The sequence below is a fragment of the Lithobates pipiens genome, unplaced genomic scaffold, assembly GCF_037356315.1.
Source record: "Lithobates pipiens isolate NorthernLeopardFrog02 unplaced genomic scaffold, aLitPip1_a1.2 Scaffold_27, whole genome shotgun sequence".
NCBI classification, from domain to species: Eukaryota; Metazoa; Chordata; class Amphibia; order Anura; family Ranidae; genus Lithobates; species Lithobates pipiens.
Window position 1 is genome coordinate 19046044 of NW_027507788.1, and position 23919 is coordinate 19069962.

General features: G+C 45.1%; 1 protein-coding gene across 1 annotated transcript; it reads right to left on the reverse strand.

Moving 5' to 3' along the window:
- Positions 1-2977: 2977 nt before the first annotated feature.
- LOC143933620 (uncharacterized) lies at positions 2978-16442 on the reverse strand. Its single transcript, XM_077456569.1, has 5 exons — positions 16367-16442; positions 13714-13875; positions 9253-9381; positions 6798-6917; positions 2978-3637 (listed from the first exon to the last, which is right to left on the reverse strand). Exons 2-5 carry the CDS (start codon positions 13859-13861, stop codon positions 3507-3509), a joined length of 528 nt encoding a protein of 175 aa, XP_077312695.1. The 5' UTR covers positions 13862-13875; positions 16367-16442; the 3' UTR covers positions 2978-3506.
- Between the last annotated feature and the right edge of the window lie 7477 nt (positions 16443-23919).

The window sequence follows — 23919 nt, forward strand, 5'->3', positions numbered from 1 at the left end:
ACACACATTTTTGGTTTCTCTATCTCTCAAGTAATGCAGACACTGGAGATCACCTAAACTCCAGCAAAAAAAAAAAAAAAGAAGATTAATCTGCAACACTTTTTCTGTTTTGTTCTAATATATATATATATATATATATATATATATATATATATATATATATAGTAAAACAAACCAAAAATGTGTGTATAGATATATATATATACACACGCACACACATGTATATATATATAATGTATATGTGTGTGCATGTGTATATATACACATGCACACACATATACAATATATATATACAGTGTATATATATGCATGCACACACATATACATTATATATATACAGTGTATATGCATGCACACACATTTTTATATATATATATAGTCCAGGGGTGGAGGTGCACATCGATCAGTCGGCAGTACATGCTAAAGCAATCAAGCCTTCCCAAGGGCTTAAATACAGAAAAAAATCATTTGGGATTACTGCACAAAAATTCTTTTTAATTAAAAATTGTCAAAAAAGAAATCAACAAGATAAGGCAGTCGTGGTGACAGTTTCGGACTAATACAGATCGCGCCCTTCTTCTAAACCTCATGCCTATAAATGACCACATACATGGTGGGATATATAGCTCATCGTCAATCAATTTAGAAAGTCAAACAATCTGGAATCAATTAGTTAATTAGTAAATCATTGCATAAAACTCTGTTTAAATACATGATATAATGCAATCATAGAACGAAAGGTCAACAGTAATGTCAGTGTCCTCACTCCATATTATTTTATTTATTTATTTCAGGTACTTATATAGCGCCGTCAATTTACGCAGCACTTAACATATACATTGTACATTCACATCAGTCCCTGCCCTCAGGGAGTTTACAATCTAAGGTCCCTAACTCACATTCTTACATACTAGGGACAATTTAGACAGGATCTAATTAACCTACCAGCATGTCTTTGGAGTGTGGGAGGAAACCGGAGTACCCGGAGGAAGCCCACACAGGCACAGGGAGAACATGCAAACTCCAGGCAGGTAGAGTCGTGGTTGGGATTCAAACCAGCGACCCTTCTTAATGCTACGTGAAAGTGCTATTCACTACACCAATGTGCATCCCCATAAAGGATATCTCACTCGGGAATCCTAAAAATATAGTGAATCAAAATATTATCTATCTATATATTTTATAAAAAATATAATGAAAATAGTAAAAATATAATAAAACTTACTAGAACTGTATCACAATTAATGGTGTATAAATCCACCTGATGATATATAATGGCATATGATAGCTATCTACTAAAGCCAATAAAAAAAATCATATATAATCCTAAACAACCAAAATTATATCATCTAAAAGAAATAAATACAAATCGAAATCTGAATTTAACCCCTTAGGTTGGAGGGTATCAAGCTGATCCAATTCACCTGTCGTTTTCTCAACTCCAATTCTCTGTTGCCTCCCCGTCTATTTTTAGATACACCATCTATTACCCTGAATCTAATTGATTAATTGATATTAAAGTGGAAGTAACCACCCCCCCCCCCCTATCGTTTTCAGCCAAGGAAGCTGCCACCTTGGCCTCTGTTTAATCTACAACTGCCATGATGCTGCACATGTGATCAGTTATAACACCGACCATTGGATGGTTTGACAGTTTGGTTGAGAGCACAACCAATGGGAGTGTCACATTCCCGGGCACTTGCCAGAAATGAAACTGTTTTATGGATCTTACTTCTGCTTTAATACACAAACATATTTAATTTCTGAATATCCTGTTACCCCGATTTTATATATATATATATATATATATATATATATATATATATATATATATATATGTGTGTGCACACACATATACACTATATATATACATGTGTGTGCATGTATATGTATGTGTAGATATATATATATATATATATATATATATATATATATATATATATATACATATACATACACATATATATATATACATATGCAAACACATATACATACACACAAACATAGATACATACATATATACTGTACATACACACACACACACACACACATATATATATTTGATTCCTGTTGTATTTTTCATTTCTATTTTGTAGCCCTGATGAAGGCAAGTTTGTGGCCTGAAACGTGTTTGCTCTCTTTTATTTCTTGTTACCACTGGAAATAATAAGAAATGTTGAACTACTAATACATTTGTTTGGTACTCATTTTGACTCAGCTACACTTGGAAGTGTTACACATTACTAAACATATATGCATTTATAGGATAAATAGTGTAGCGCTAAGATAATAAACACAATTGATATAAGTGAACAAAAAAACCCCAAAGAAAGTGTATAAATACTGAAGGAATGATCCCACAATTATTGTGCACTACAAGGCAAACAAAACTAAGTATCATAAAGAATTATTGTGCAATACAGTGCATAACAAAGCTGGATATCATAAACAGTTATTGTGCAACATAGTAGCAATGAGGCTGCATATAATGAATGTTGTTGTTGTTTTTTTTTTTTATTGTCAGTTCGTCTCTCTATGTAAATGTCCTCTTAGTGTGCTGAATAGGAAAGAAGCCAATCCTCTCTTCCAAGATATAACAAGAGGAGAGGAAGGAACCTACAGCAGCAATCTATTTGTCTGAAGCGGTGTTCATATGAGGACCTTCTATAGATATAAGATGGGTACTCTTACCAATAGTGTTGGACCCACCTGTCGTACGACAGTGGGTCTAAAAGGCTTATAATCACCAAAGGTTACGCTCTGGCCTTCAGTAGGAGGGATCCCGGTGTGAAGTCCTCATTTAACCGTCCCGGATCACAGATAGAGGTAGGTATTCCCAACAACCACCGTCCGGTGGTCTCCAAGTTCCAGGAAAGAATGGTATTTCAGGAACCGGGCATATCCAATCTCAGATCTCAGGTAAAGACTCGTATGAGTAACATATGGAAAAAGAAAAACAAAAAAGGGCTCTGGATGGTGCAGATCAAAAAAACCAATGGGTTTATTGAAAAAATATATTTTGTACAAAATTTAAATTAAAAGTGATCACAAAATAGAACGTATAAAAGCAATGTGGGGTACAAGTAATGCTTTCTGACGCGTTTCGACACCATCGGTCTTCAACAGGCGCAAATACATATACATACACACATACATAGATACATACATATATACTGTACATACACACACACACACACACACATATTTGATTCCTGTTGTATTTTTCATTTCTATTTTGTAGCCCTGATGAAGGCAGGTTTGTGGCCTGAAACATGTTTTCTCTCTTTTATTTCTTGTTACCACTGGAAATAATAAGAAATGTTGAACTACCAATACATTTGTTTGGTAGTCGTTTTGACTCAGCTACACTTGGAAGTGTTACACATTTCTAAACATATATGCATTTAACATGATTTAGATGTATATCTGATCCTAGGTCCAGTTTAATAAAGCAGACGTAGCATGGCACACCTCTTAGAACTGCACAGTCATATTTTTTTCCATGATCATGAGAAGGACTGTCCAATATTTCCTGAGATAACAGCAATGTCCTGTTGCGTCGCCCCCTGTACTGGCAGAGCTGCAGGTATTCCAGTCTCTTTAGTCTCTTTTTCACAAGTGAAAAAGCTCAACACACCTGAAACACAGCAGAAGAAATCCAAATTAATTCAAAACGCGAGCAAAGATTTAAAAAAAAACTCCAGGTCCACTTATGTGTTCATTAAATGCAATTCTGCTAGTTTAAAGAGTTTTAGTTTTGGATAAAAAAAAGGGATGAGTTAAAACCCTTGCCAGTTTATTTTTTTGCTGTCTGTGTACCAGTAGGGAAATGTCCCTTCACTTCCTGTCCCAGGAACAGGACGTTAGAAGAAATCTCTCAAAGCTCAGACAGTTGTCCCTGGTACAGGTGTCCCCATTGGGAAATATCCCACTTAACCCACCTATCGTTCTCTACAACTCTAAAAATAGAGGTGCAATTCTCCTTACTGTGGGCGGAGACAGAAATAGAAACTTGAAAGAGGATCTAACATTTCTCCATTTTATCCACAACTAGAAAAACACTTTAACCCAACCAGCATTACCCTCCCTACTGAAAAGTAATTCACAGAGGACTGCAAAATTATGATCTTGCATTGTGGGACCTCGCCGTAACTACAAGCCAAGTGTTTGTATTTCAGTTGCGGCACAGTCCCATCCACTTACATGGGAGAGTTTGACAGGGGCTGCCTGATATTTATGCTTACTCCCAGCCACCACTTGGGCACCCTACCCCAGGGATTGGCTGAGACCACATAAATATCCAACTGTTAATTTGACTCTTCCAGCCCACTACTTTCCAGAATTGGGGAAAGCGGCCAAAACCCACAGCCTGCTAAACTCAGAGCAGACCAGAGCAATCACAAGCTGATCCACTGATTACAGGAGAGATAAAGAACTAAATATACATAACCTTGCACCTATCCTAGTAGGGTGCTACAAACCACCTGTGTTTTTACTGCCCCCTGGCTGCCTGTGTGAAAAGAGCCTAAGGCACCTTATTCATGGGAGTGGGTTGCCAAGGAAGGGAAGGTGCTATGGGTTGCTATTCATAATGTATGGCAAGTGCAAAGCACTAGTGTTAAAAGCGTTGTAAAAGTAAAAAAAAAACGAATGCAAGCCCATTATTTTGAGTGAATAAGCCACATTCAATTCAAATGAGAAAACATGAGTGAATTTGTCCAATGTTTTAGAGATAGCGCCCTCTCTAAGTGTGATAGCTAGTTGCTACAATCTATATCAAAATGCAAATCAACCAACCAAAAAATTAAGCATGCAGTCCAGCACCTCAGCCAAACACATCAGTGTAGGCCCCTTTCACACATGTGGACCGTATATCCGTATTTCATCCATCCGTTTTTGGATGAAATACAGACATACATGTATCCCTATGGGATAGCGGGTGTCTGCGGATGAACATCCGCAGACACCCGATATCGTCCGTCTCCGCTATGGTCCGATTCTGCAGACGGAGGAAAATCCTATTTTTTCTATCCGTCTGCAGAGCAGATTGGATGAACACGGACAGACCGTCCATGTTCATCCGACCCCCCCATAGAGGAGAGCAGAGAGCTGACAGGGCCTCAGCGGGGATAAACAGAGCGATCCCCACTGAGCAAGAGGATCATCACGGGGCGGATCATTACAGATCCGTTCCATGTGAAAGGGGCCTAAAGTGTAAACTACCGAAACAATGAACTTTCTTATGCTCATATGGTTGTTAAAGGTTGCAAAAGGTAACAGAATGCATAAAGGGGGTGGAAATGTATAGATATGTGGGCTGATAAAAAAATTTGTTCATTTTCATTTTCGTTTTATTCGTTTTTTTGCTTTTTTGGGAAAGTTTTTTGGAAAAATCTGAAAAAAAGAAGAAAACAAGTAAAACTGGAAATAATAAGTAACCAATAATAACTATTAAATTATAAATATTGGAATTTCCTTTCAAATTTGGCTGTTTGTGAATGAATACAAATTTATCTGAAGTTACGAATTATCCGAAATAACAAATACCGCATTCGAAATTTCCAAATTCCGAATTTCTGAAATTTTGAATTTCAAATTTCCAAAATTTTCAAATTTCCAAAATTTTCAAATTTCCAAAATTTTCAAATTTCCAAAATTTTCCAATTTCCGAATTTCCAAGCTCCGAAATTTCAAATTTCCGGATTTCCAATCTCCGAAATTTCCAATTTCCGAATTTCCAATTTACAAAATTTAGAATATACGAAGTTTAGAATTTCCAAATTTCAAAATTTCAAAATTTCAGTTTCTGGCCGGGCTGTAGTTAGTTCAGACTGGTTGTATAGTTTTTCCATAAACTTAAGTTGGCTTGTGATTTGTCTCTGGTCTCACTGGTTATATTAAGAGATTTTACAAAAAAACAAAGCCATGAATATTTATATTTTCTTCAGCCAATTCAATAGGAAGTTTGAGGGAGGTGATGCTGGACTGAGTTCTGCAGGTTAGGCCCAATAGCCTGGTTTAGGGCCTAAAGTGTGCTGAAGTGGTCCTCAAGCTGTCCTGCCTGGGGTGGAGGAAGTTGTGCCAAGGAGAAGATCCAGGGAGGCCTCTTACTGTAGAGAGACAGGAAAAAGGCTGGTTGCTCAGAAAGACATGGTGACCTACTTGGAGGACATACATAAATCTGGGAACATGATTACAGTGTTGCTGTTGGGTTGGCTTAAAAGTTCTGACACTGTGAAGCTGAGCATTGATCTGGATCTGGAGCGTCTGTAAGTGATTTGCTAGAGCAGCCTTTCTCAATCTTTTCAACATGGAGGAACCCTTGAAATAGTTCTCCGGTCTCAGGGAACCCCTGCTAAAATTTAGAAATCTACAAGTCATGATACATTAGTGTGATGGTCAGTGGGAAGAATGGTCCTTACACTTGTGGTCATTGGGAAGAATTACCTCCTTACAGATAGCTAAAAAGGTCAATGGTGTCACTGGGAACTTATCTGAGAGGCAGAAATTGCCAATGCTGAAGGAACCCCTAGCAACCTCTGAAGGAACCCTAGGGTTCGACGGAACCCTGGTTGAGACTCACTGTGCTAGAGTATCTGGGACGCATATCCCTCACCTAACTGTTCTGCAATAAACCTTAAAAAGTCAAAAGTATCTGGCGCCCAATATCCTTTGTCGGTCCCCTCATTTTAACCAGGGACTCAGTTCTGGGTTGAAAGCTTGCCCCTGTCTCTGAACGCACTATCCTACCTGTGGGGTATCAGAGAGGTGCTACATGTGCTTTGGATTATTCATACCTGAGGCAACTGCGATGATTACTGTCAGCCATCCCAATCCAAAGGTCCAGGAGTACTGGAAGTAAAAAGCGGTGTTGAGAACAACAATTCCATGGATCATTGCCGCAAAAGCCAAGAGAGCTATAAAGTAAAAAAAGTAAGATGTAAGAAGCAGTCAAAACTCTTTAGAAGCCCATGTGGTATTTGTTATCAGGTTTTGAAAGATGAGGGCAGGACAAATCCCCAACTCAGATCATCTGACCATTGCATCATCATTTGATCACTTGACCAACCCTGGGCACGATGGTATTATTGTTACTCTGTAATGCCAAACGTATGTGGACCTCCCTCTAAATGATGGAGCTTAGATGTTTCCAGTGAAGCGTACTGTGCTCTTCCAAACTTGTGGTAACAGTTTGATAAAGACCCTACTTCTGTTTCAGCATGACTGTACCCCTTTGAACAAAGCCAGCTCCATAAAGACAGGCTTGATGAGTTTGGCATGGAGGAATTCAAATGTCCTGAACAGAACCTTATCCTCAACCCTACTGAAAATGACAATATACACAAAGCCAGCTCCATAAAGATTTGGCCTGATGAGTTTGACATGGAGGAATTCAAGTGTCCTGCACAGAGCCTTGACCAGGGCCGTTTTTAAGGCAGGGCAAAAGGGGCAGCTGCCCTGGGCCCTGTCATTGTTGTGGGGCCCAAAGGAGCTGCCTCATACTTGCCAACCATTCCAGTTTAAATTCCCTTGTCCTTTGAAGTTTTAGTCCTGTGCTGTGTCCCGAAATCTCAGTGTGAAGTGCTGCTACTAATGCTGCCCAGCTCTGCCCTATTGTTGTGTACGGGTGACTCACCCGCAAACCCTGTGTTTACATGTAAAAAGCCTTTATTCATATTTAAATAGCAGCAGTATTCATATGTAAATAGCTGAGGCCAGTGGCATTCATATGTAAATAAAGGTGACCAGGGCCGTCTTTAATATTGATTGGACCCTGGGCAAAAATTTTCTTAGGGCCCCCCCTCCCCACATGCAATTTCGCTCTCCCCCTTCTCTGAGACATACCATAAATAGCAGCTAGACTTAAAATCAGTTTACTGTATCAGATCAGGCAGCGATTGCGTGTTTGCCAGAGGTTACAGCATATCATTACTGCTTAGTGACTGGTTGCTAGAGGTTACAGCACTCCTTAAGGCTCACTGATTAGTTGCTAGAGGTTACAGCACATTTCTGCTTGTTGAGATTGCTGTACAGTAATACTGCTCACTGGTTGCTATAGGTTACGGCACATATTCTCCTCACTGCAGGGGGGCATGATATATCTATGAATGCTGCCTTTATTTACATATCAATGCAGTTGGCCTCAGCTATTTACATATGCATGTCACTGCTATTTACATATGAATGCCAGTATTTACATGTAAACACAGGTCTGCAGGTGAGTCATCTGTACACAACAATAGGGCAGAGCTGGGCAGCATTAGTAGCAGCACAGGACTAAAACTTCAAGGGACAAGGGAATGTAAACTGGGATAGTTGGCAAGTATGAGGCAGCTGCTTTGGGCACCACAACAATGACAGGGCCCAGGGCAGCTGCCCCTTTTGCCCTGCCTTAAAGACGGCCCTGAAGGTGACATTCATATATATCATGCCCCCCTGAAGTGAGGAGAAGATGTGCTGTAACCTATAGGAACCCGTGAGCAGTATTACTGTACAGTAATCTCTAGCAACCAATCAACAAGCAGAACTCATGTGCTGTAACCTCTAGCAACTAATCAGTGAGCTATAATGTGTGCTGTAACCTCTAGCAACCAGTCAGTGAGCGGTAATGATATGCTGTAACCTCTGGCAACCAATCGCAATCTCTGCCCGATCTGATACAGTAAACTGATTTTAAGTCTAGCTGCTATTTATTGTATGTCTCAGAGAAGGTGGAGAGCGAAATTGCATGGGGGAGGGAGAAAATGTTTGCCCCGGGTCCAGTCAATGTTAAAGACGGCCCTGGCCTTGACTTCAACCCTACTGAAAATAACAATGTACACAAAGTAACCTCCATAAAGACATGGCTTGATTAGTTTGGCCTGGAGAAGCTCAAATGTCTTGCACAAAGTCCTGACCTCAATCCTACCGAACACTATTGGCGTGAATTAGAATGGCAATTACGAAACAGGTCTTCTCATCTAACTTCAGTATCTGACCTTACCACGTGTTCTCTTGGCTGAATGGGCAAAAAAATTCCACAGACACACTCCATAATCTCATGAAAAGTCTTCCCAGAAGAGTGGGGGCTGTTATAGCTGCAATGTGGGGGGGCAGCTATATTAATTCCCATGGTTTTGGAATATGATGTCCAACAAGCTCATATCGGTGTGAGGGCCATATATGGAGTATATTTTTGGTAAAACAGAATCATCAGGCTATCTAGGGGGGTCTCATTAGATTATAGGTTTATAATACAAAACATTATCTTACCCATCAGGCCTGACACACAGCAGAGGAGGATATTACATCCCACATCAGCCCAAAATTCAAGAATGCAGCACGGTAACGACACGACTAACCCAATGCCCAGGACTGCCATAAGCAGATTTAGGACATCATCTTTAAAGATAAAAACAAAATAAACAGGTAATAATTTGTTTTTGAGTGTGTTTTAAATAAGACTTTCAGGGCAAATCCTAGATTTATAAGGCATACCTGAAAGCAACCACATTTTTAAACCTACCCCTGTTAAAGGACAGCACAGGCCCAGAACAGTATTAAAATTACTTTGTATACCTTTATCTTTCCTACACTACACAGTTTGGACCAGGGGTCTCCATATTAACATCTGCTATAAGATTTTATATGTCCCACATGTAATGTCACGGGCATATCCCCAATGTGCACAAATTGGGAATATATAGTCACACAGGCTGCTCAGATGTGATAGGGAGGAAATGCTAAGCATAGAAACCAGTAGAGGCTGGCGCTCCATTTTTGGGGGGGACGGCAAACAAACTCCACTTACCCCACCTAGGTCGCACCTTTCCTGGCTTCTCCTCCTAGCTAATTTGGCCTTAAGACCTGCCTCCTGTCCTGATTGGTCGGTAGGAGAAGACGGAAGACAATAGCGAATATTGATTCGCTAATGTCACAAGTGGGTGGGCTCGGGGCGCAGTGCTCTGTGCCCTGAGCCCAAACGTTTTGATGCCAATTAGAGTCTCAGGCTCTAAGCACTGAGATTTGGGGCTGGCGCATGGAGATTAGGGGGGTGACACCCCTGCTCCCCTAATGGACCAGCCTCTGCTGATAGACACTTACTAAAAACTGAGCATGTGCAGAGCTGCCAACACTGCTCTGCAAAATCCCCAACTGCAGCGGGGACATGGATGGGAGGGGGGGCAGAAAACAGCAGGATCTACCAGTTTTTTTGCAGAATACAGAAAAGGAATGAGTGAGTATGAACAGCATGTAATACAGCATTTATTGATAGTTTTTTTATGATGTGGATTTAGTTGTTAAAGAAATTAAATTGTAATTAGACCAACATCATTAAAAACAATCAATAAATGGTGTACTACATGCTATTCACATACACTCTGCGAGTCACTATGAGATTCGTTTTCTGTGTTCTGCAAAAAAAGTTGATCCTGCTGCTCTCTAGCTCCCCCTCTTGTCCATGTCCCCACTGCAGGTGGGGCTTTTGCAGAGCAGTGTTGGCAGCTCTGCACATGCTCAGTCTTCAGTATATTTCTACCCTGAGCATTTCTTCTTTGATCACATCCGAGCAGCCCATGAGTCTCACACATGGGCATATAGACAGTGATAAATGACAGCCCACTCCCTCCCTCCTCCTCCATGCTCACTAACCAGCTAAACACAATGGGGGCGGGTTATTACATCTTGATTGATGGCGGCTTCACCTCCTTGTTATTCTAAGACACAGGCTGGAGGGGTGTAACGCAAATCAGAAATCCGCCCACGCCATATTATTTCCACAAAATAATAAAGATTTAATTTCAAATATATATATATATATTTTTATGACAATTTAAAACAGTTTATTGATATTAATTATTTATATTTACTCTGTAATCTATAGGCTGTTTTTTTTTTTTTTTATTGAACATGTAAACAGCAGCAGAGGACTAGAAGCTCCTCCTGAGACCGTTTCCCCACAGAGCCGGGTCATGTGACAGCTATATATTGATTAGGAAAGAAGGTCCTTGGATGGGTTTCTTTATAATTAAAATAATTACAGCGCCATCCTCCACATACAGAAAGAGAAGGGATAATGTAAATTATACAGTGTGTGTTTAGTATCACTTTAAACAATTTGCACCAAGTTAGTACTAGGTCACCAATACATCAGTTGAAAGGTCTTTTAAATGAGTAAACATAGACTGGTGTCATTTGGACCCCGAAGTAGCACAGTAAGTGGATCTGTACCCCAACCCTTCACCCACAGATCTATGGCCCATCATTCTTTGCAAGCAATCCCTAAAAAGGTATCACAAAAGATCATCTCAGTCAGAGGTCTGCAGGGCCGCCATCAGGGGAGTACAGCCATCACAACTGTAAGGGGCCCTGGGGCCCGAGGGGCCCGCCCAGGCCAGAAGAAGGCAGGATGGGGGAAGGGGAGCTGCACTGTGCATTACAGAAACAATTTCACAGTTTCTGCTGCTCTATGTGTCATTGAGCTCAGACATCGAGCTCTTTACTGCCACCTCTGGCAACTTTGTGTATGTGCACCCCTCGTGTGTTCTGTACTGAGCTTCTCAGCAACATGTCAGCTTCGTGAAAATGGGCTGGGACCAGGTAGGAAGACCTTCTTTACAAGGGGCTGTTTCCTGTGAAGGAAAGGGAGGGGGGCTGTTTGTGTATGTGAGGGGCTGGCATACATACAGGTGTGTCTGTGTGTGTGTGGGGGGGGGGGGGGCTGACATATATACAGGTGTGTCGGGGCTGACATATATACAGGTGTGTGGGGGGCTGACATATATACAGGTGTGTGGGGGGGCTGACATATATACAGGTGTGTGGGGAGCTGACATATATATAGGTGTGTGGGGGTTTACATATATACAGGCGTGTGGGGGGGCTGACATATATAAAGGTGTGTGGGGGGGCTGACATATATACAAGTGTGTGGGGGGGGCTGACATATATACAGGTGTGTGGGGGCTGACATATACAGGTGTGTGGGGGAGCTGACATATATACAGGTGTGTGGGGGGGCTGACATATATACAGGTGTGAGGGGGGGCTGACATATATACAGGCGTGTGGGGGGGCTGACATATATACAGGTGTGTGGGGGGGCTGACATATATACAGGTGTATGGGGGGCTGACATATATACAGGTGTGTGGGGGGGCTGACATATATACAGGTGCGTGGGGGGCTGACATATACAGGTGTGGGGGGGCTGACATATACAGGTGTGGGGGGGCTGACATATATACAGGTCTGTGGGGGGAGCGCTGACATATATACAGGTGTATGGGGGGCTGACATATATACAGGTGTGTGGGGGGCTGACATATACAGGTGTGGGGGGGCTGACATATATACAGGTGTGTGGGGGGCTGACATATACAAGTGTGGGGGGGGGCTGACATATACAGTTGTGGGGGGGGCTGACATATATACAGGTCTGTGGGGGGAGCGCAGACATATATACAGGTGTGTGGGGGGCTGACATATATACAGGTGTGTGGGGGGGCTGACATATATACAGGGGTGTGGGGGGCTGACATATACAAGTGTGGGGGGGGCTGACATATACAGTTGTGGGGGGGGCTGACATATATACAGGTCTGTGGGGGGAGCGCAGACATATATACAGGTGTGTGGGGGGCTGACATATATACAGGTGTGTGGGGGGGCTGACATATATACAGGTGTGTGGGGGGGCTGACATATATACAGGTGTGTGGGGGGGCTGACATATATACAGGTGTGGGGGGCTGACATATACAGGTGTGGGGGGGGGCTGACATATATACAGGTCTGTGGGGGGAGCGCTGACATATATACAGGTGTATGGGGGGCTGACATATATACAGGTGTGTGGGGGGGCTGACATATATACAGGTGTGTGGGGGGCTGACATATACAGGTGTGGGGGGCTGACATATACAGGTGTGGGGGGGGGGGGCTGACATATATACAGGTCTGTGGGGGGAGCGCTGACATATATACAGGTGTATGGGGGGCTGACATATATACAGGTGTGTGGGGGGGCTGACATATATACAGGTATGTGGGGGGCTGACATATACAGGTGTGGGGGGGCTGACATATATACAGGTGTGTGGGGGGGGGCTGACATATATACAGGTGTGTGGGGGGGGCTGACATATATACAGGTGTGTGGGGGGGCTGACATATATACAGGTGTGTGGGGGGCTGACATATATACAGGTGTGTGGGGGGGGGCTGACATATATACAGGATTGTGGGGGGGCTGACATATATACAGGTGTGTGGGGGGCTGACATATATACAGGATTGTGGGGGGGCTGACATATATACAGGTGTGTGGGGGGCTGACATATATACAGGATTATGGGGGGAGGGGGGCTGAGTGCATACAGGTGAGGTGGCCAGTGTGTGGACCGTGGGCAAGCCCTGGGGAATGTTGGTGGTCAGGTGGTCAGGCTCGGGGTTGGGGGGGGTGGGGGCCAGGCCTAAAGCTGTGTAAGGGGCCCAAAAAATTCTGATGGCTGCCCTGGAGGTCTGTAAGGAAGGGGCAGGGTGCCTGCACTGTAACTATTGACCTATAAAGGGATCCAAAGGACACCTTTACTGGTTTACCAACGATGCCTTCTTCCACAATAACATTTGTTTCTGGAACTATGTATCTGGTCTTGCACTACTGTTAGAGGCTCAATTACTTCATACTTCAATCCCCCCAGTCAAGCCCTCAACGTACTGCAAACGTCTCACCTGTGTGGGGTCTGAGGTCAGTTAAGCCAAAGTATAGAGACTGGTCAGGGATGAATCCCCAGGATTTTGTGAATGCAGTCACTGCCGCGAGGGCGCTGGCAGACAGCTGAATGAATGAAATGCCAACTGGCCACTTAAGGTGGACCATCCTTGGAAATGGACCTGGACATGGAAAACATGGAAAATTAGAGTTATGGTAAAAAAATATGATCCAAGCTTGAGGCTTCTGTTCACACCTGAGCAATTTTCTGCTTGAAGCTGATAGCTCTAAAATGCAACAAGCCAAATCCCATTTGTTTCAATGACCCATGTTCACATACACTATATTACCAAAAGTATTGGGACGCCTGCCTTTACACACACATGAACTTTAATGGCATCCCAGTCTTAGTCCGTAGGGTTCAGTATTGAGTTGGCCCACCCTTTGCAGCTATAACAGCTTCAACTCTTCTGGGAAGGACATCCACAAGGTTTAGGAGTGTGTCTATGGGAATGTTTGATCATTCTTCCAGAAGCGCATTGGTGAGGTCAGGACGAGAAGGCCTGACTTGCAGTCTCCACTCTAATTCATCCCAAAGGTGTTCTATCGGGTTGAGGTCCGTCAAGTTCCTCCACCCCAAACTAGCTCATCCATGTCTTTATGGACCTTGCTTTGTGCACTGGTCCAAACTATTTGGTGGAGGGGGGATTATGATGTGGGGTTGTTTTTCAGGAGTTGGGCTTGGCCCCTTAGTTCCAGTGGAGGGAACTCTTAAGGTGTCAGCATCCCAAGACATTTTGGGCAATTTCATGCTTTCAACTTTGTGGGAAAAGTTTGGGGATGGCCCCTTCCTGTTCCAACATGAACACCTTTAGGATGAATTAGAGTGGAGGCCTTCTTGTCTACATCAGTGCCTGACCTCACAAATGCGCTTCTACAAGAATGGTCAAACATTCCCATAGACACACTCCTTGTGGAACGGCCTTTCCAGAAGAGTTGAAGCTGTTATAGCTGAAAAGGGTGGGCCAATTCAATATTGAACCCTACGGACTAAGACTGGGATTCCATTAAAAAGTTAATGTGTGTGTAAAGGCAGGTGTCCCAATACTTTTGGTAATATAGTGTATGAGTGTTCTGTCACCTGAAGAAAAACGCCTGTTGCTCAAAAAAGTACATGAGCTTCTTTTAGGCAGATTACAAGTGTTTTTGGCTCCATAGACTTCAATAGAAATGCCTGACTTGAGCGTTTTCCAAGCGTTTTCTGCTAAAACAGCATCTCTCCACCCCTAAATTCCTCTCCCTCTCCTCCTCCTAGTACTTTCTATTGGATAAACAAAAATGTGTGAAGCTGTAAAATGCTTGTAATGCCACGTACACACGATCGGAAAATTCAGCCAGCAAAAGTTCCGATGAGAGCTTTTGGTGGGAAAATGCGACCGCATGTATGCTCCGTCGGACTTTTGCTGGCGGAATTCCTGCTAGCAAAAGACTAAGAGCAGGTTCTCAATTTTTCGGTCGCAAAAAGTTCCGATCTGAAATTCCGATCATCTGTACCAATTCCGAAGCGCAAAATTCCTATGCATGCTCGGAAGCATAGAACTTCAATTTCTCGGCTCATCGTTGTGTTGTACGTCACCGCGTTCTTAGCGGTCGAAAGTTTAGCAAACTTTTGTGTGACCGTGTGTATGCAAGCCAAGCTTGAGCGGAATTCCTTCGGAAAAAACATCCATAAGCATAAGCCCCTGTACACACGGTCGGACATTCCGACAACCAAATCCGTCTGATTTTGTCAGACGGATTTTGTCTGACGGATTTTGTCCGAAACTGTTGCATACACACGGTCGGACAAAGTTGTCGGAAAATCCGATTGTTCAGAACGTGATGACGTTGTTTCGTTACGTCGGGACTACGTTCAGGCTAGTAGCCAGTAGCTTTGGTGTAGGAATTTGATCTGAGCATGCGTGGCACTTGGTCAGATCGGAATTCTCTACACATGATCAGACAAGGTCCGATCGGATCATGTTGTTGGAAAGTTTTATAGCCAAGCTGGAAAACTTTGTCCGTTGGATATTCTGACGGAAACAGTCTGATGGAGCCCACACACGGTCGTATTATCCGACAACACGGTCCGATCGGACATTTTCCGTTGGAATGTCCGACCGTGTGTACAAGGGCAAAGACTTTAAAAACCCAACACAAATCCCTCCCCCCCCCCCCATTTTTCTTGAGGTACCTCCAAACCTTACATGATACCACAGTCCCCAGGGCAGCCGTCCCTCCTGCCCACCCCTTGTCCTGGCCCTGGGTGGAGTAGTGCAGTTTGGAGATCACTGGTGTAGAAGAACTCAGGTGTCCTGCACAGAGCTCTGACCCCCAACCCTACTGAGAACCTTTGGGATGGCTTGAAATGCTGGTAGAAAGCCAGGTCTTCTCATCCCACAGCAGAACCTGACCTCACAAATTGTTAATTTGGCTGAATGGACACAAAGTCCTACAGACACGCTCCAAAGCCTTGTGGAAAGCCTTCCTAGAAGAGATCAGATTGTTATAGCCACCAACTCAGTATTAATTGCCATGGTTCTGGAAATGGGATGTCCAACCAGTTCATGTAGGTCTAATGGTCAGGTGTCTACAACTTTTTGGCCATACAGTATATGGCAGATTTTCTCCTACCTTGTCTCTGGCTGCTAAACGATCGTCAAAGCTTTGTGTTGTCCCTTTCCCAGTGTACGAGACTTATACATTTACATTATGTGAGCAATCAGTGAAGCAATGGACAAGAGAGAAATGCAACCAAGGAAGTTGGCAATTTGCAAAAGCACATATTGTGCAAAAGTGCTTTTCCTGGCTGTTATATTACTGGTCTGGGAAGTAAAAGTCACATTCATTTCAATGGTCCCTATTCACATACACTATATTACCAAAAGTATTGGGACACCTGCCTTTACACACACATGAACTTTAATGGCATCCCAGTCTTAGTCCGTAGGGTTCAATATTGACTTGGCCCACCCTTTGCCGCTATAACAGCTTCAACTATTCTGGGAAGGCCGTCCACAAGGTTTAGGAGTGTGTCTATGGGAATGTTTGACCATTCTTCCAGAAGCGCATTTGTAAAGGTCAGGCACTGATGTTGGCCTGGCTCACTCTAATTCGTCACAAAGGTGTTCTGTTGGGTTGAGGACAGGCCAGTCAAGTTCCTCCACCCCAAACTCGCTCATCCATGTCTTTATGGACCTTGCTTTGTGCACTGGTCCAAATCATTTGGTGGAGGGGGGATTATGGTGTGGGGTTGCTTTTCAGGGGTTGGGCTTGGCCCCTTAGTTCCAGTGAAGGGAACTCTAAAGCCCCGTACACACGAGAGGACTTATGTCCGACAGACTTCCGAAGGAGTTCCGTCTGAGTTCTGCCGGAGTTCCGACGGAGTTCTGACGGACTTTTCGGCGGAGCGGACTTGGCCACACACAATCACACTAAACTCCGACGGATTCGAACGTGATGACGTACGACTGGATTCGAATACGGAAGTTCATAGCCAGTAGCCAATAGCTGCCCTAGCGTCGGTTTTAGTCCATCGGAATAGCACACACACGAGCGGAGTTTTCGAAGGGACCGGGTCCAGCGGAGTTCCGTCGGGAAAATTTGAAGCATGTTCCATATTCTAAAGTCCTTCGGACTTTGGCGAGTCAAAAGTCCGTTGCAGCCCACACACGATCGAATAGTCTGACGGACTCAGTCCGTCGGACTTTGGATGTTGAAAAGTCCGCTCGTGTGTGTACGCGGCATTAAGGCGTCAGCATACCAAGACATTCTGGACAATTTCATGGTCCGGTACTTTGTGGGAACAGTTTGGGGTTGGCCCCTTCCAACATGACTGTGCACCAGACACACTCCTAAACCTTGTTGACGGCCTTCCCAGAAGAGTTGAAACTGTTATAGCTGAAAATGGTAAGCCAATTCAATAGTCAACACTACGGACTAAAGCCCCGTACACACAATCAGATTTTTGTTGAAAAGTTTTGTATGTATTCTTTCATTTCTGAGCATGTGTAGTCTTGGTTTTAACGATTTTTCTGAACGAAACCATACTAATGAAAACGAAAATCGGACATTCGACAAAAATTTTATAGTCTGCACCTCCAGCTTTTGTCGTACGAAAAATCGGAATTGGCTGTCGAAAGCACCATACCAATTCGAAAATCAGCAGATCATTCGTTGTATGAAATTTTAAGACTGGGATGCCATTAAAGTTCATGTGCATGTAAAGGCAGGCGTCACAATACTTTTGACAATATAGAGTTGCCACTTGTTAACCCTTCCTTATAGCAAACTATTGCTTATAAAATGAGGATTCGTAGTTCCCACAACTGCAATACATGTTCAAGCCAACTGTGTCAAAGTGATCCCTCTCTGGTCAGTCCCTACTCGATCTTGCAGATTGAACTGCTCTTATTTGCTAAAATAGCTACTCTTGAGAATGTGGACATAGAGGAGAGAAAGGGTAAAGGGCCACAGGGCCCTAATTTGGACTTTACAGACAAGATGGGCAGTGACATAGTACAAAAATATATTTTATTAAGAATAAAGCCGCATACACACGGGGCGGACTGTATGGCCAACTTAGTCCGTCAGACAATCCGACGGACAGTCCGTCATACTTTCGAATGAACGGACTTGACCACACACACCACTTTTTGAGCGGACTAATACGGCGTACTAAGTCCGCCATACTATCCGCCCTACTTTTGAAATGAACGGACTCGCCCACACACGCGGAGGAAAGTCCGCTCATTTCGAGCGCGTCTCCAGGTAGGCAGGGCCCGCGAAGGAGACGTCGCTGACCCCGCCGCCTGGAATGGACTTAAAGGGGAACCCCAACGCCGAAAAAAATCGGCGTGGGGGTCCCCTCCAAGTCCACAACAGACCCTTGTCCGAGCACGCTACCCGGCCGGCCAGGAAAGGGGGGCGAGCGAGCGCCCCCCCTCCTGAGCCGTACCAGACCGCGTGCCCTCAACATGGGGGGTGCCTTGGGGAAGGGGGGCCGCGCGGCCCCCCCACCCCAAAGCACCTTGTCCCTATGTTGATGAGGACAAGGGCCTCTTCCCGACAACCCTGGCCGTTGGTTGTCGGGGTCTGCGGGGGGGGGCTTATCGGAATCCGGGAGCCCCTTTTAATAAGGGGGCCCCCGGATACCGGCCCCCCACCCTATGTGAATGAGTATGGGGTACAATGTACCCCTACCCATTCACCTGTAAAATAAAAGTACAAAAAAAAAACACAACACACGAGATAAAATACTTTATTGCACAGCTCCGGGGGTCTTCCGTCTTCGGGGGTCTTCTAGCCGGACTCCTCCGCTATCTTCTTGTAGCTCTTTTGCTAGCGGAGGAGTCCGGCTTTCTTCCTCGCCGCCGGCCTCTTCTCCCGACTTCGGGGGTCTTGTCCCCCTCTTCGGTTCTTCTGCCGGGCCACCGCGCCTTCTTATAGCTCTTTTACAGGCGGTGGCCCGGTCTTCTGTCGCCGCCGCCTTCCGTTCTTCTTCTTCTTCTTCTTCTTCTTCTCCAGGAGATGTTGCCTCGACGATCTCTCCGGTCGGAATGCCAGGGACGCGCTGCGCGGCCACTTATATAGGGACAAGGGGCGGTGTCACATGGCTTTATGTCACATGGGTTGGTCACATGGGTTGATGTCACATGGGGACTATGACATCGTAAGGGGGCGGGGTCACCATGTGACACCAACCCATGTGACATAAAGCCATGTGACACCGCCCCTTGTCCCTATATAAGTGGCCGCGCAGTGCGTCCCTGGCATTCCGGCCGGAGAGATCGTATATATATATATATATAGAGAGAGAGAGAGAGAGAGAGAGAGAGAGAAATTATATATATAACATTTTAACCATAACAAAGCTTAATGTGATTGTAGCCGTGTTAGTGCAATTGTGAGTAATGCAAATAAAAAAAGTATCACGGGCAGTACTCAATTTTCTCAACCAAAACAGAAAAATTCCAGAATATCAGTTGCTCCCTCCGGTGGTCTTTGATGGTACTACCCAACATAACTTCGTTACACTTCCACACTGCGGGCTTTTGAGTATTACATAGCTCCCAACTGTCCCTGATTTCGAGGGACTGTCCCTGATTTGGAGGAATGTCCCTCTGCCCTTCATTCCTCCTCATTTGTCCATCATTTTGGTCTGATCTCTATAGCTGTATATAAAATGCACTTTTTATCTATCAAAAAGTGTTTCCCATTGCTAAATCTTTCATTTGACTTCTAAATTGCAGCATTTGTAAATTCCAAAAGCCAATATAAAGGAATAGTAGTGGTAAAAAAAAAAAAGAGAAAAAAAAAAAGCACTTGTGGGTTTAACGAATCTTGATTTTTCTGTACAATTCTCCTTTAAGGGGCGTGGCAAGGGGTGTGTTCTATGCCTGCATACTTTTGCTGATAGGTGTCCCATCTCAAAAAGTTGTGAGGTAGGCCCCTTTCACGCGAGCGATTCGTTCAGGCCCGCCTGTCAGTTTTTCAGACGGACCTGAACAGATGCTCCATAGAGGTCTATAGAGCGTCGGATGTCAACGGTGACAAGTCCGCTGACATCCGACCCGCTCCGATCCGAAAAAGTGTGACGGAGGAAAAAGCTATTTTTCCATCCGTCATCGGATCGGATCGGGTGACGACGGACACTGCGGTCCGTCGTCACCCGATCTCCCATAGGGGAGAGCGGCGCCTTGACAGGTCTGTCCCTGCGCAGTGTGCAGATACGGACCTGTCATCTCCCTGCTCAGCGGAGATCGCTCTGGTGATCCCCGCTGTGCAAGCGGATATCCACGGAGCGGATCAGCACTGATCCGCCCCGTGTGAAAGGACCCTTATACTATTAGGCCTCCAGTCGTGTCACACCAGCTCAGAGATAAACCCATTCCCGCTAGGGTTGTCACCTCATCACTTTAAACCCGAACACATATGAATTACACAGGTTCTGAGGCTGGTTTAATGCATATAAGGCAACAAGTGAGTTTAATTATCACCTTAATCAGCCACAGAACCCGTGTAATTAACGTGTGTCCTGGATTAAAAGGATGATATGGCAACCCTAATTCCCTCAGTGCCACCATTACCATCATCCAGTTAACCCGTGTTAACTGTATACACCGTGGGCCCATCGGGCCCCACACTTTCATCTCATAGGTTACTTGCCACCATCAAAGACCACCACCGCCATCTCCTCGCTGCCATGACATGTCCATTTTCACCTGAAATAAAGAAAAATTAAAACACAAAACACAGGGAGGATAGGGGGGAAACTGTTTCTGTGACACGATCCCCTGCAGTGTTGCCCAGGCCCGCCCACCTTGCTCCTTACATAATCTAAACCTATTCCCATTTCTCCTCCAATCATTAATCTTCTCACTATTTTGTTGACCCATGCTGTTCCCTTATCACCTTGTCATGCCGGTGTCCTATCATATAGAGTCCCCCATCGGATAGTGTCCGATGTGTACTGCGCATGCGCAGTACACAGCACACACAGATTCCCAAAATAGCCGAAGATGAATGGCGCCTGCGCTGTGAGTCCAGGTTCTAGCCCCACCATCCAAGTAGACATAGAGTCGGAATAAAAAGAGCCGAGCCCGAAGCGTGGCAAGCGAGCCCGCGAGGGGCCCTCTAATATCGGCAGCCCTATGTGCGCTTGGATGGGGGGGGCTACCACCTCGACTCATGGCGCAGGCGTCGTTCATCTTCAGAGATTTTCCAAAGCTTCTTCTGCTCTGTGCTGCACATGCGCAGTACGGGGCGGACAGTAGCCGATGGCAGGACACTATATGCCAGAACACCGGCCCTCTGCTAGTCCTTTTCATTCCCTTGCTCCAGGCCTCTCTTTTTATTTGTGACAGTAAATACTTTATACCACACCTCCCAACTTTTTGAGATGGGAATGAGGTACACCTATAGGCAAAAGTAGGCAGGCATAGGACACCCCCCTTGCCACGCCCCCTTAAAGGAGAATTGTACAGAAAAATCAAGATTGGTTAAAACCACAAGTGCTTTTTTTTTTTTTTTTTTTTTTTACCACTTCTATTCCTTTATATTGGCTTTTGGAATTTACAAATGCAGCAATTTAGAAATCAGATGAAAGGTTTAGCACTGGAAAACAATTTTTGATAGATAGAAAGTGCATTTTATATACGGCTTTATAGATCAGAGCAAAATGAGGAGGAATGAGGGACGGAGGGACATTGTTCCAAATCAGGGACAGTCCCTCGAAATCAGGGACAGTTGGGAGCTATGCTTATACAGCCCACTTCTTGTTTCTTGTCTTGTAATAAGCCTAGACTTATGACACCATGCACAGTTCTCTCTAACCCTGTTGTGAGAGTTTGCCAGGAGTCGGGGGGGGGGGGGGGGAGTCATAAGAGGGCCAATGAGAGCTGGAGGTGTACCTCTGTGTAATCCAGGAAGTGAACAGGCAGCAGCTTCAGCTGCCCACAGTTAAAATGGAAGCAGCCAGACTCAGCGGAGGGAGATTTCTGCAGCATATTTGCATATGATGTAAAATAATATGCAAAGTGGTTGGAGGGAAGCTTCAGAATGTCAAAGGTGTTTTTATTACATATTATGTGAGCAGACTACAGTTCCTCTTTAACCACTTGCTTACTGGCCACTTAAACCCCCCCTCCTATCCAGACCAATTTTCAGCTTTCAGCGCTGATGCACTTTGAATGACAATTGCGCGGTCATACAACATTGTACTCAAATTACATTTTTATCATTTTTTTCCCCCCAAATAGAGTTTCTTTTGGTGGTATTTGATCACCTGTGCGATGTTCATGAACCCTGTCCTCAGGGCCCACTAAGGGTCCGTTCACACAGGGGCAACTCCGATCCGACTTCAGGTCGCCCCTAGTCGCCTCAGGTCGGACAACATCTAAAAAACATTTAAAATGGGTTGATGTCACATGGCGACAGTCCCAGCATCTTCCGGGACTGTGACATCGTAAGGGGGCGGGGTCACCATGTGACACCAACCCATGTGACATCAACCGATGACCCCGCCCCTTGTCCCTATATAAGTCGCCGCACAGCGCGTCCCTGGCATTGCGGCCGGAGAGAACGTCGAGTCAACATCTCAAGGAGAAGAAGGAGAAGAAGAAGAAGAACGGAAGGCAGCAACGGCGGCGACAGAAGACCGGGCCACCGCCTGTAAAAGAGCTATAAGAAGGCGCGGTGGCCCGGCAGAAGAACCGAAGAGGGGGACAAGACCCTCGAAGTCGGAAGAAGAGGGCGGCGGCGAGGAAGAATGCCGGGCTCCCCTGCTAGTAAAAGAGCTACAAGAAGATAGCGGAGGAGTCCGGCGAGAAGACCCCCGAAGACGGAAGACCCCCGGAGCTGTGCAATAAAGTATTTTATCTTGTGTGTTGTGTTTTTTTTGTACTTTTTTTCACAGGTGAATGGGTAGGGGTACATTGTACCCCATACTCATTCACATAGGGTGGGGGCCGGTATCCAGGGGGGCCCCCTTATTAAAGGGGGCTCCCGGATTCCGATAAGCCCCTCGCCCGCAAACCCGACAACCAACGGCCAGGGTTGTCGGGAAGAGGCCCTTGTCCTCATCAATATGGGGACAAGGTGCTTTGGGGTGGGGGGCCGCGCGGCCCCCCCTTCCCCAAGGCACCCCCCATGTTGAGGGCACGCGGCCTGGTATGGCTCAGGAGGGGGGGGCCGCACGCTCGTCCCCACCCCCTTTCCTGGCCGGCCGGGTAGCGTGCTCGGATAAGGGTCTGGTATGAATCTGGGGGGATCCCCACGCCGTTTTTTCGGCGTAGGGGGTTCCCCTTAATATTCATACCAGACCCAAGGGCCTGGTATGCTCTCGGAGGGGGAACCCACGCCAAATTTTTTTCATAATTTGGCGTGGAGTTCCCTCTTTAGAGCTCATTCTCTGATTGGCCGCGGCAAAAGTCGCCTGGTCTGGGGCGACTTAAAGTCGTGTTGTAAGTCACCCCAAGTCGTGTTCAGGTCGTGTCCAAGTTGCCTCCAAAAGTCGTGTTGAAAGTCGTGTTGCCCCTGTGTGAACGGACCCTTACAGGCCAGGTTTGCAAGATAACTGAAATGCATACATCACAGGTGATATCATTTGCTGATCAGTGATTGCCATATTCTAGTCTGCATCTCCCCCAAGGTAATACTTAAAACCTGGCCTGTTTGTCGGGTCCTGA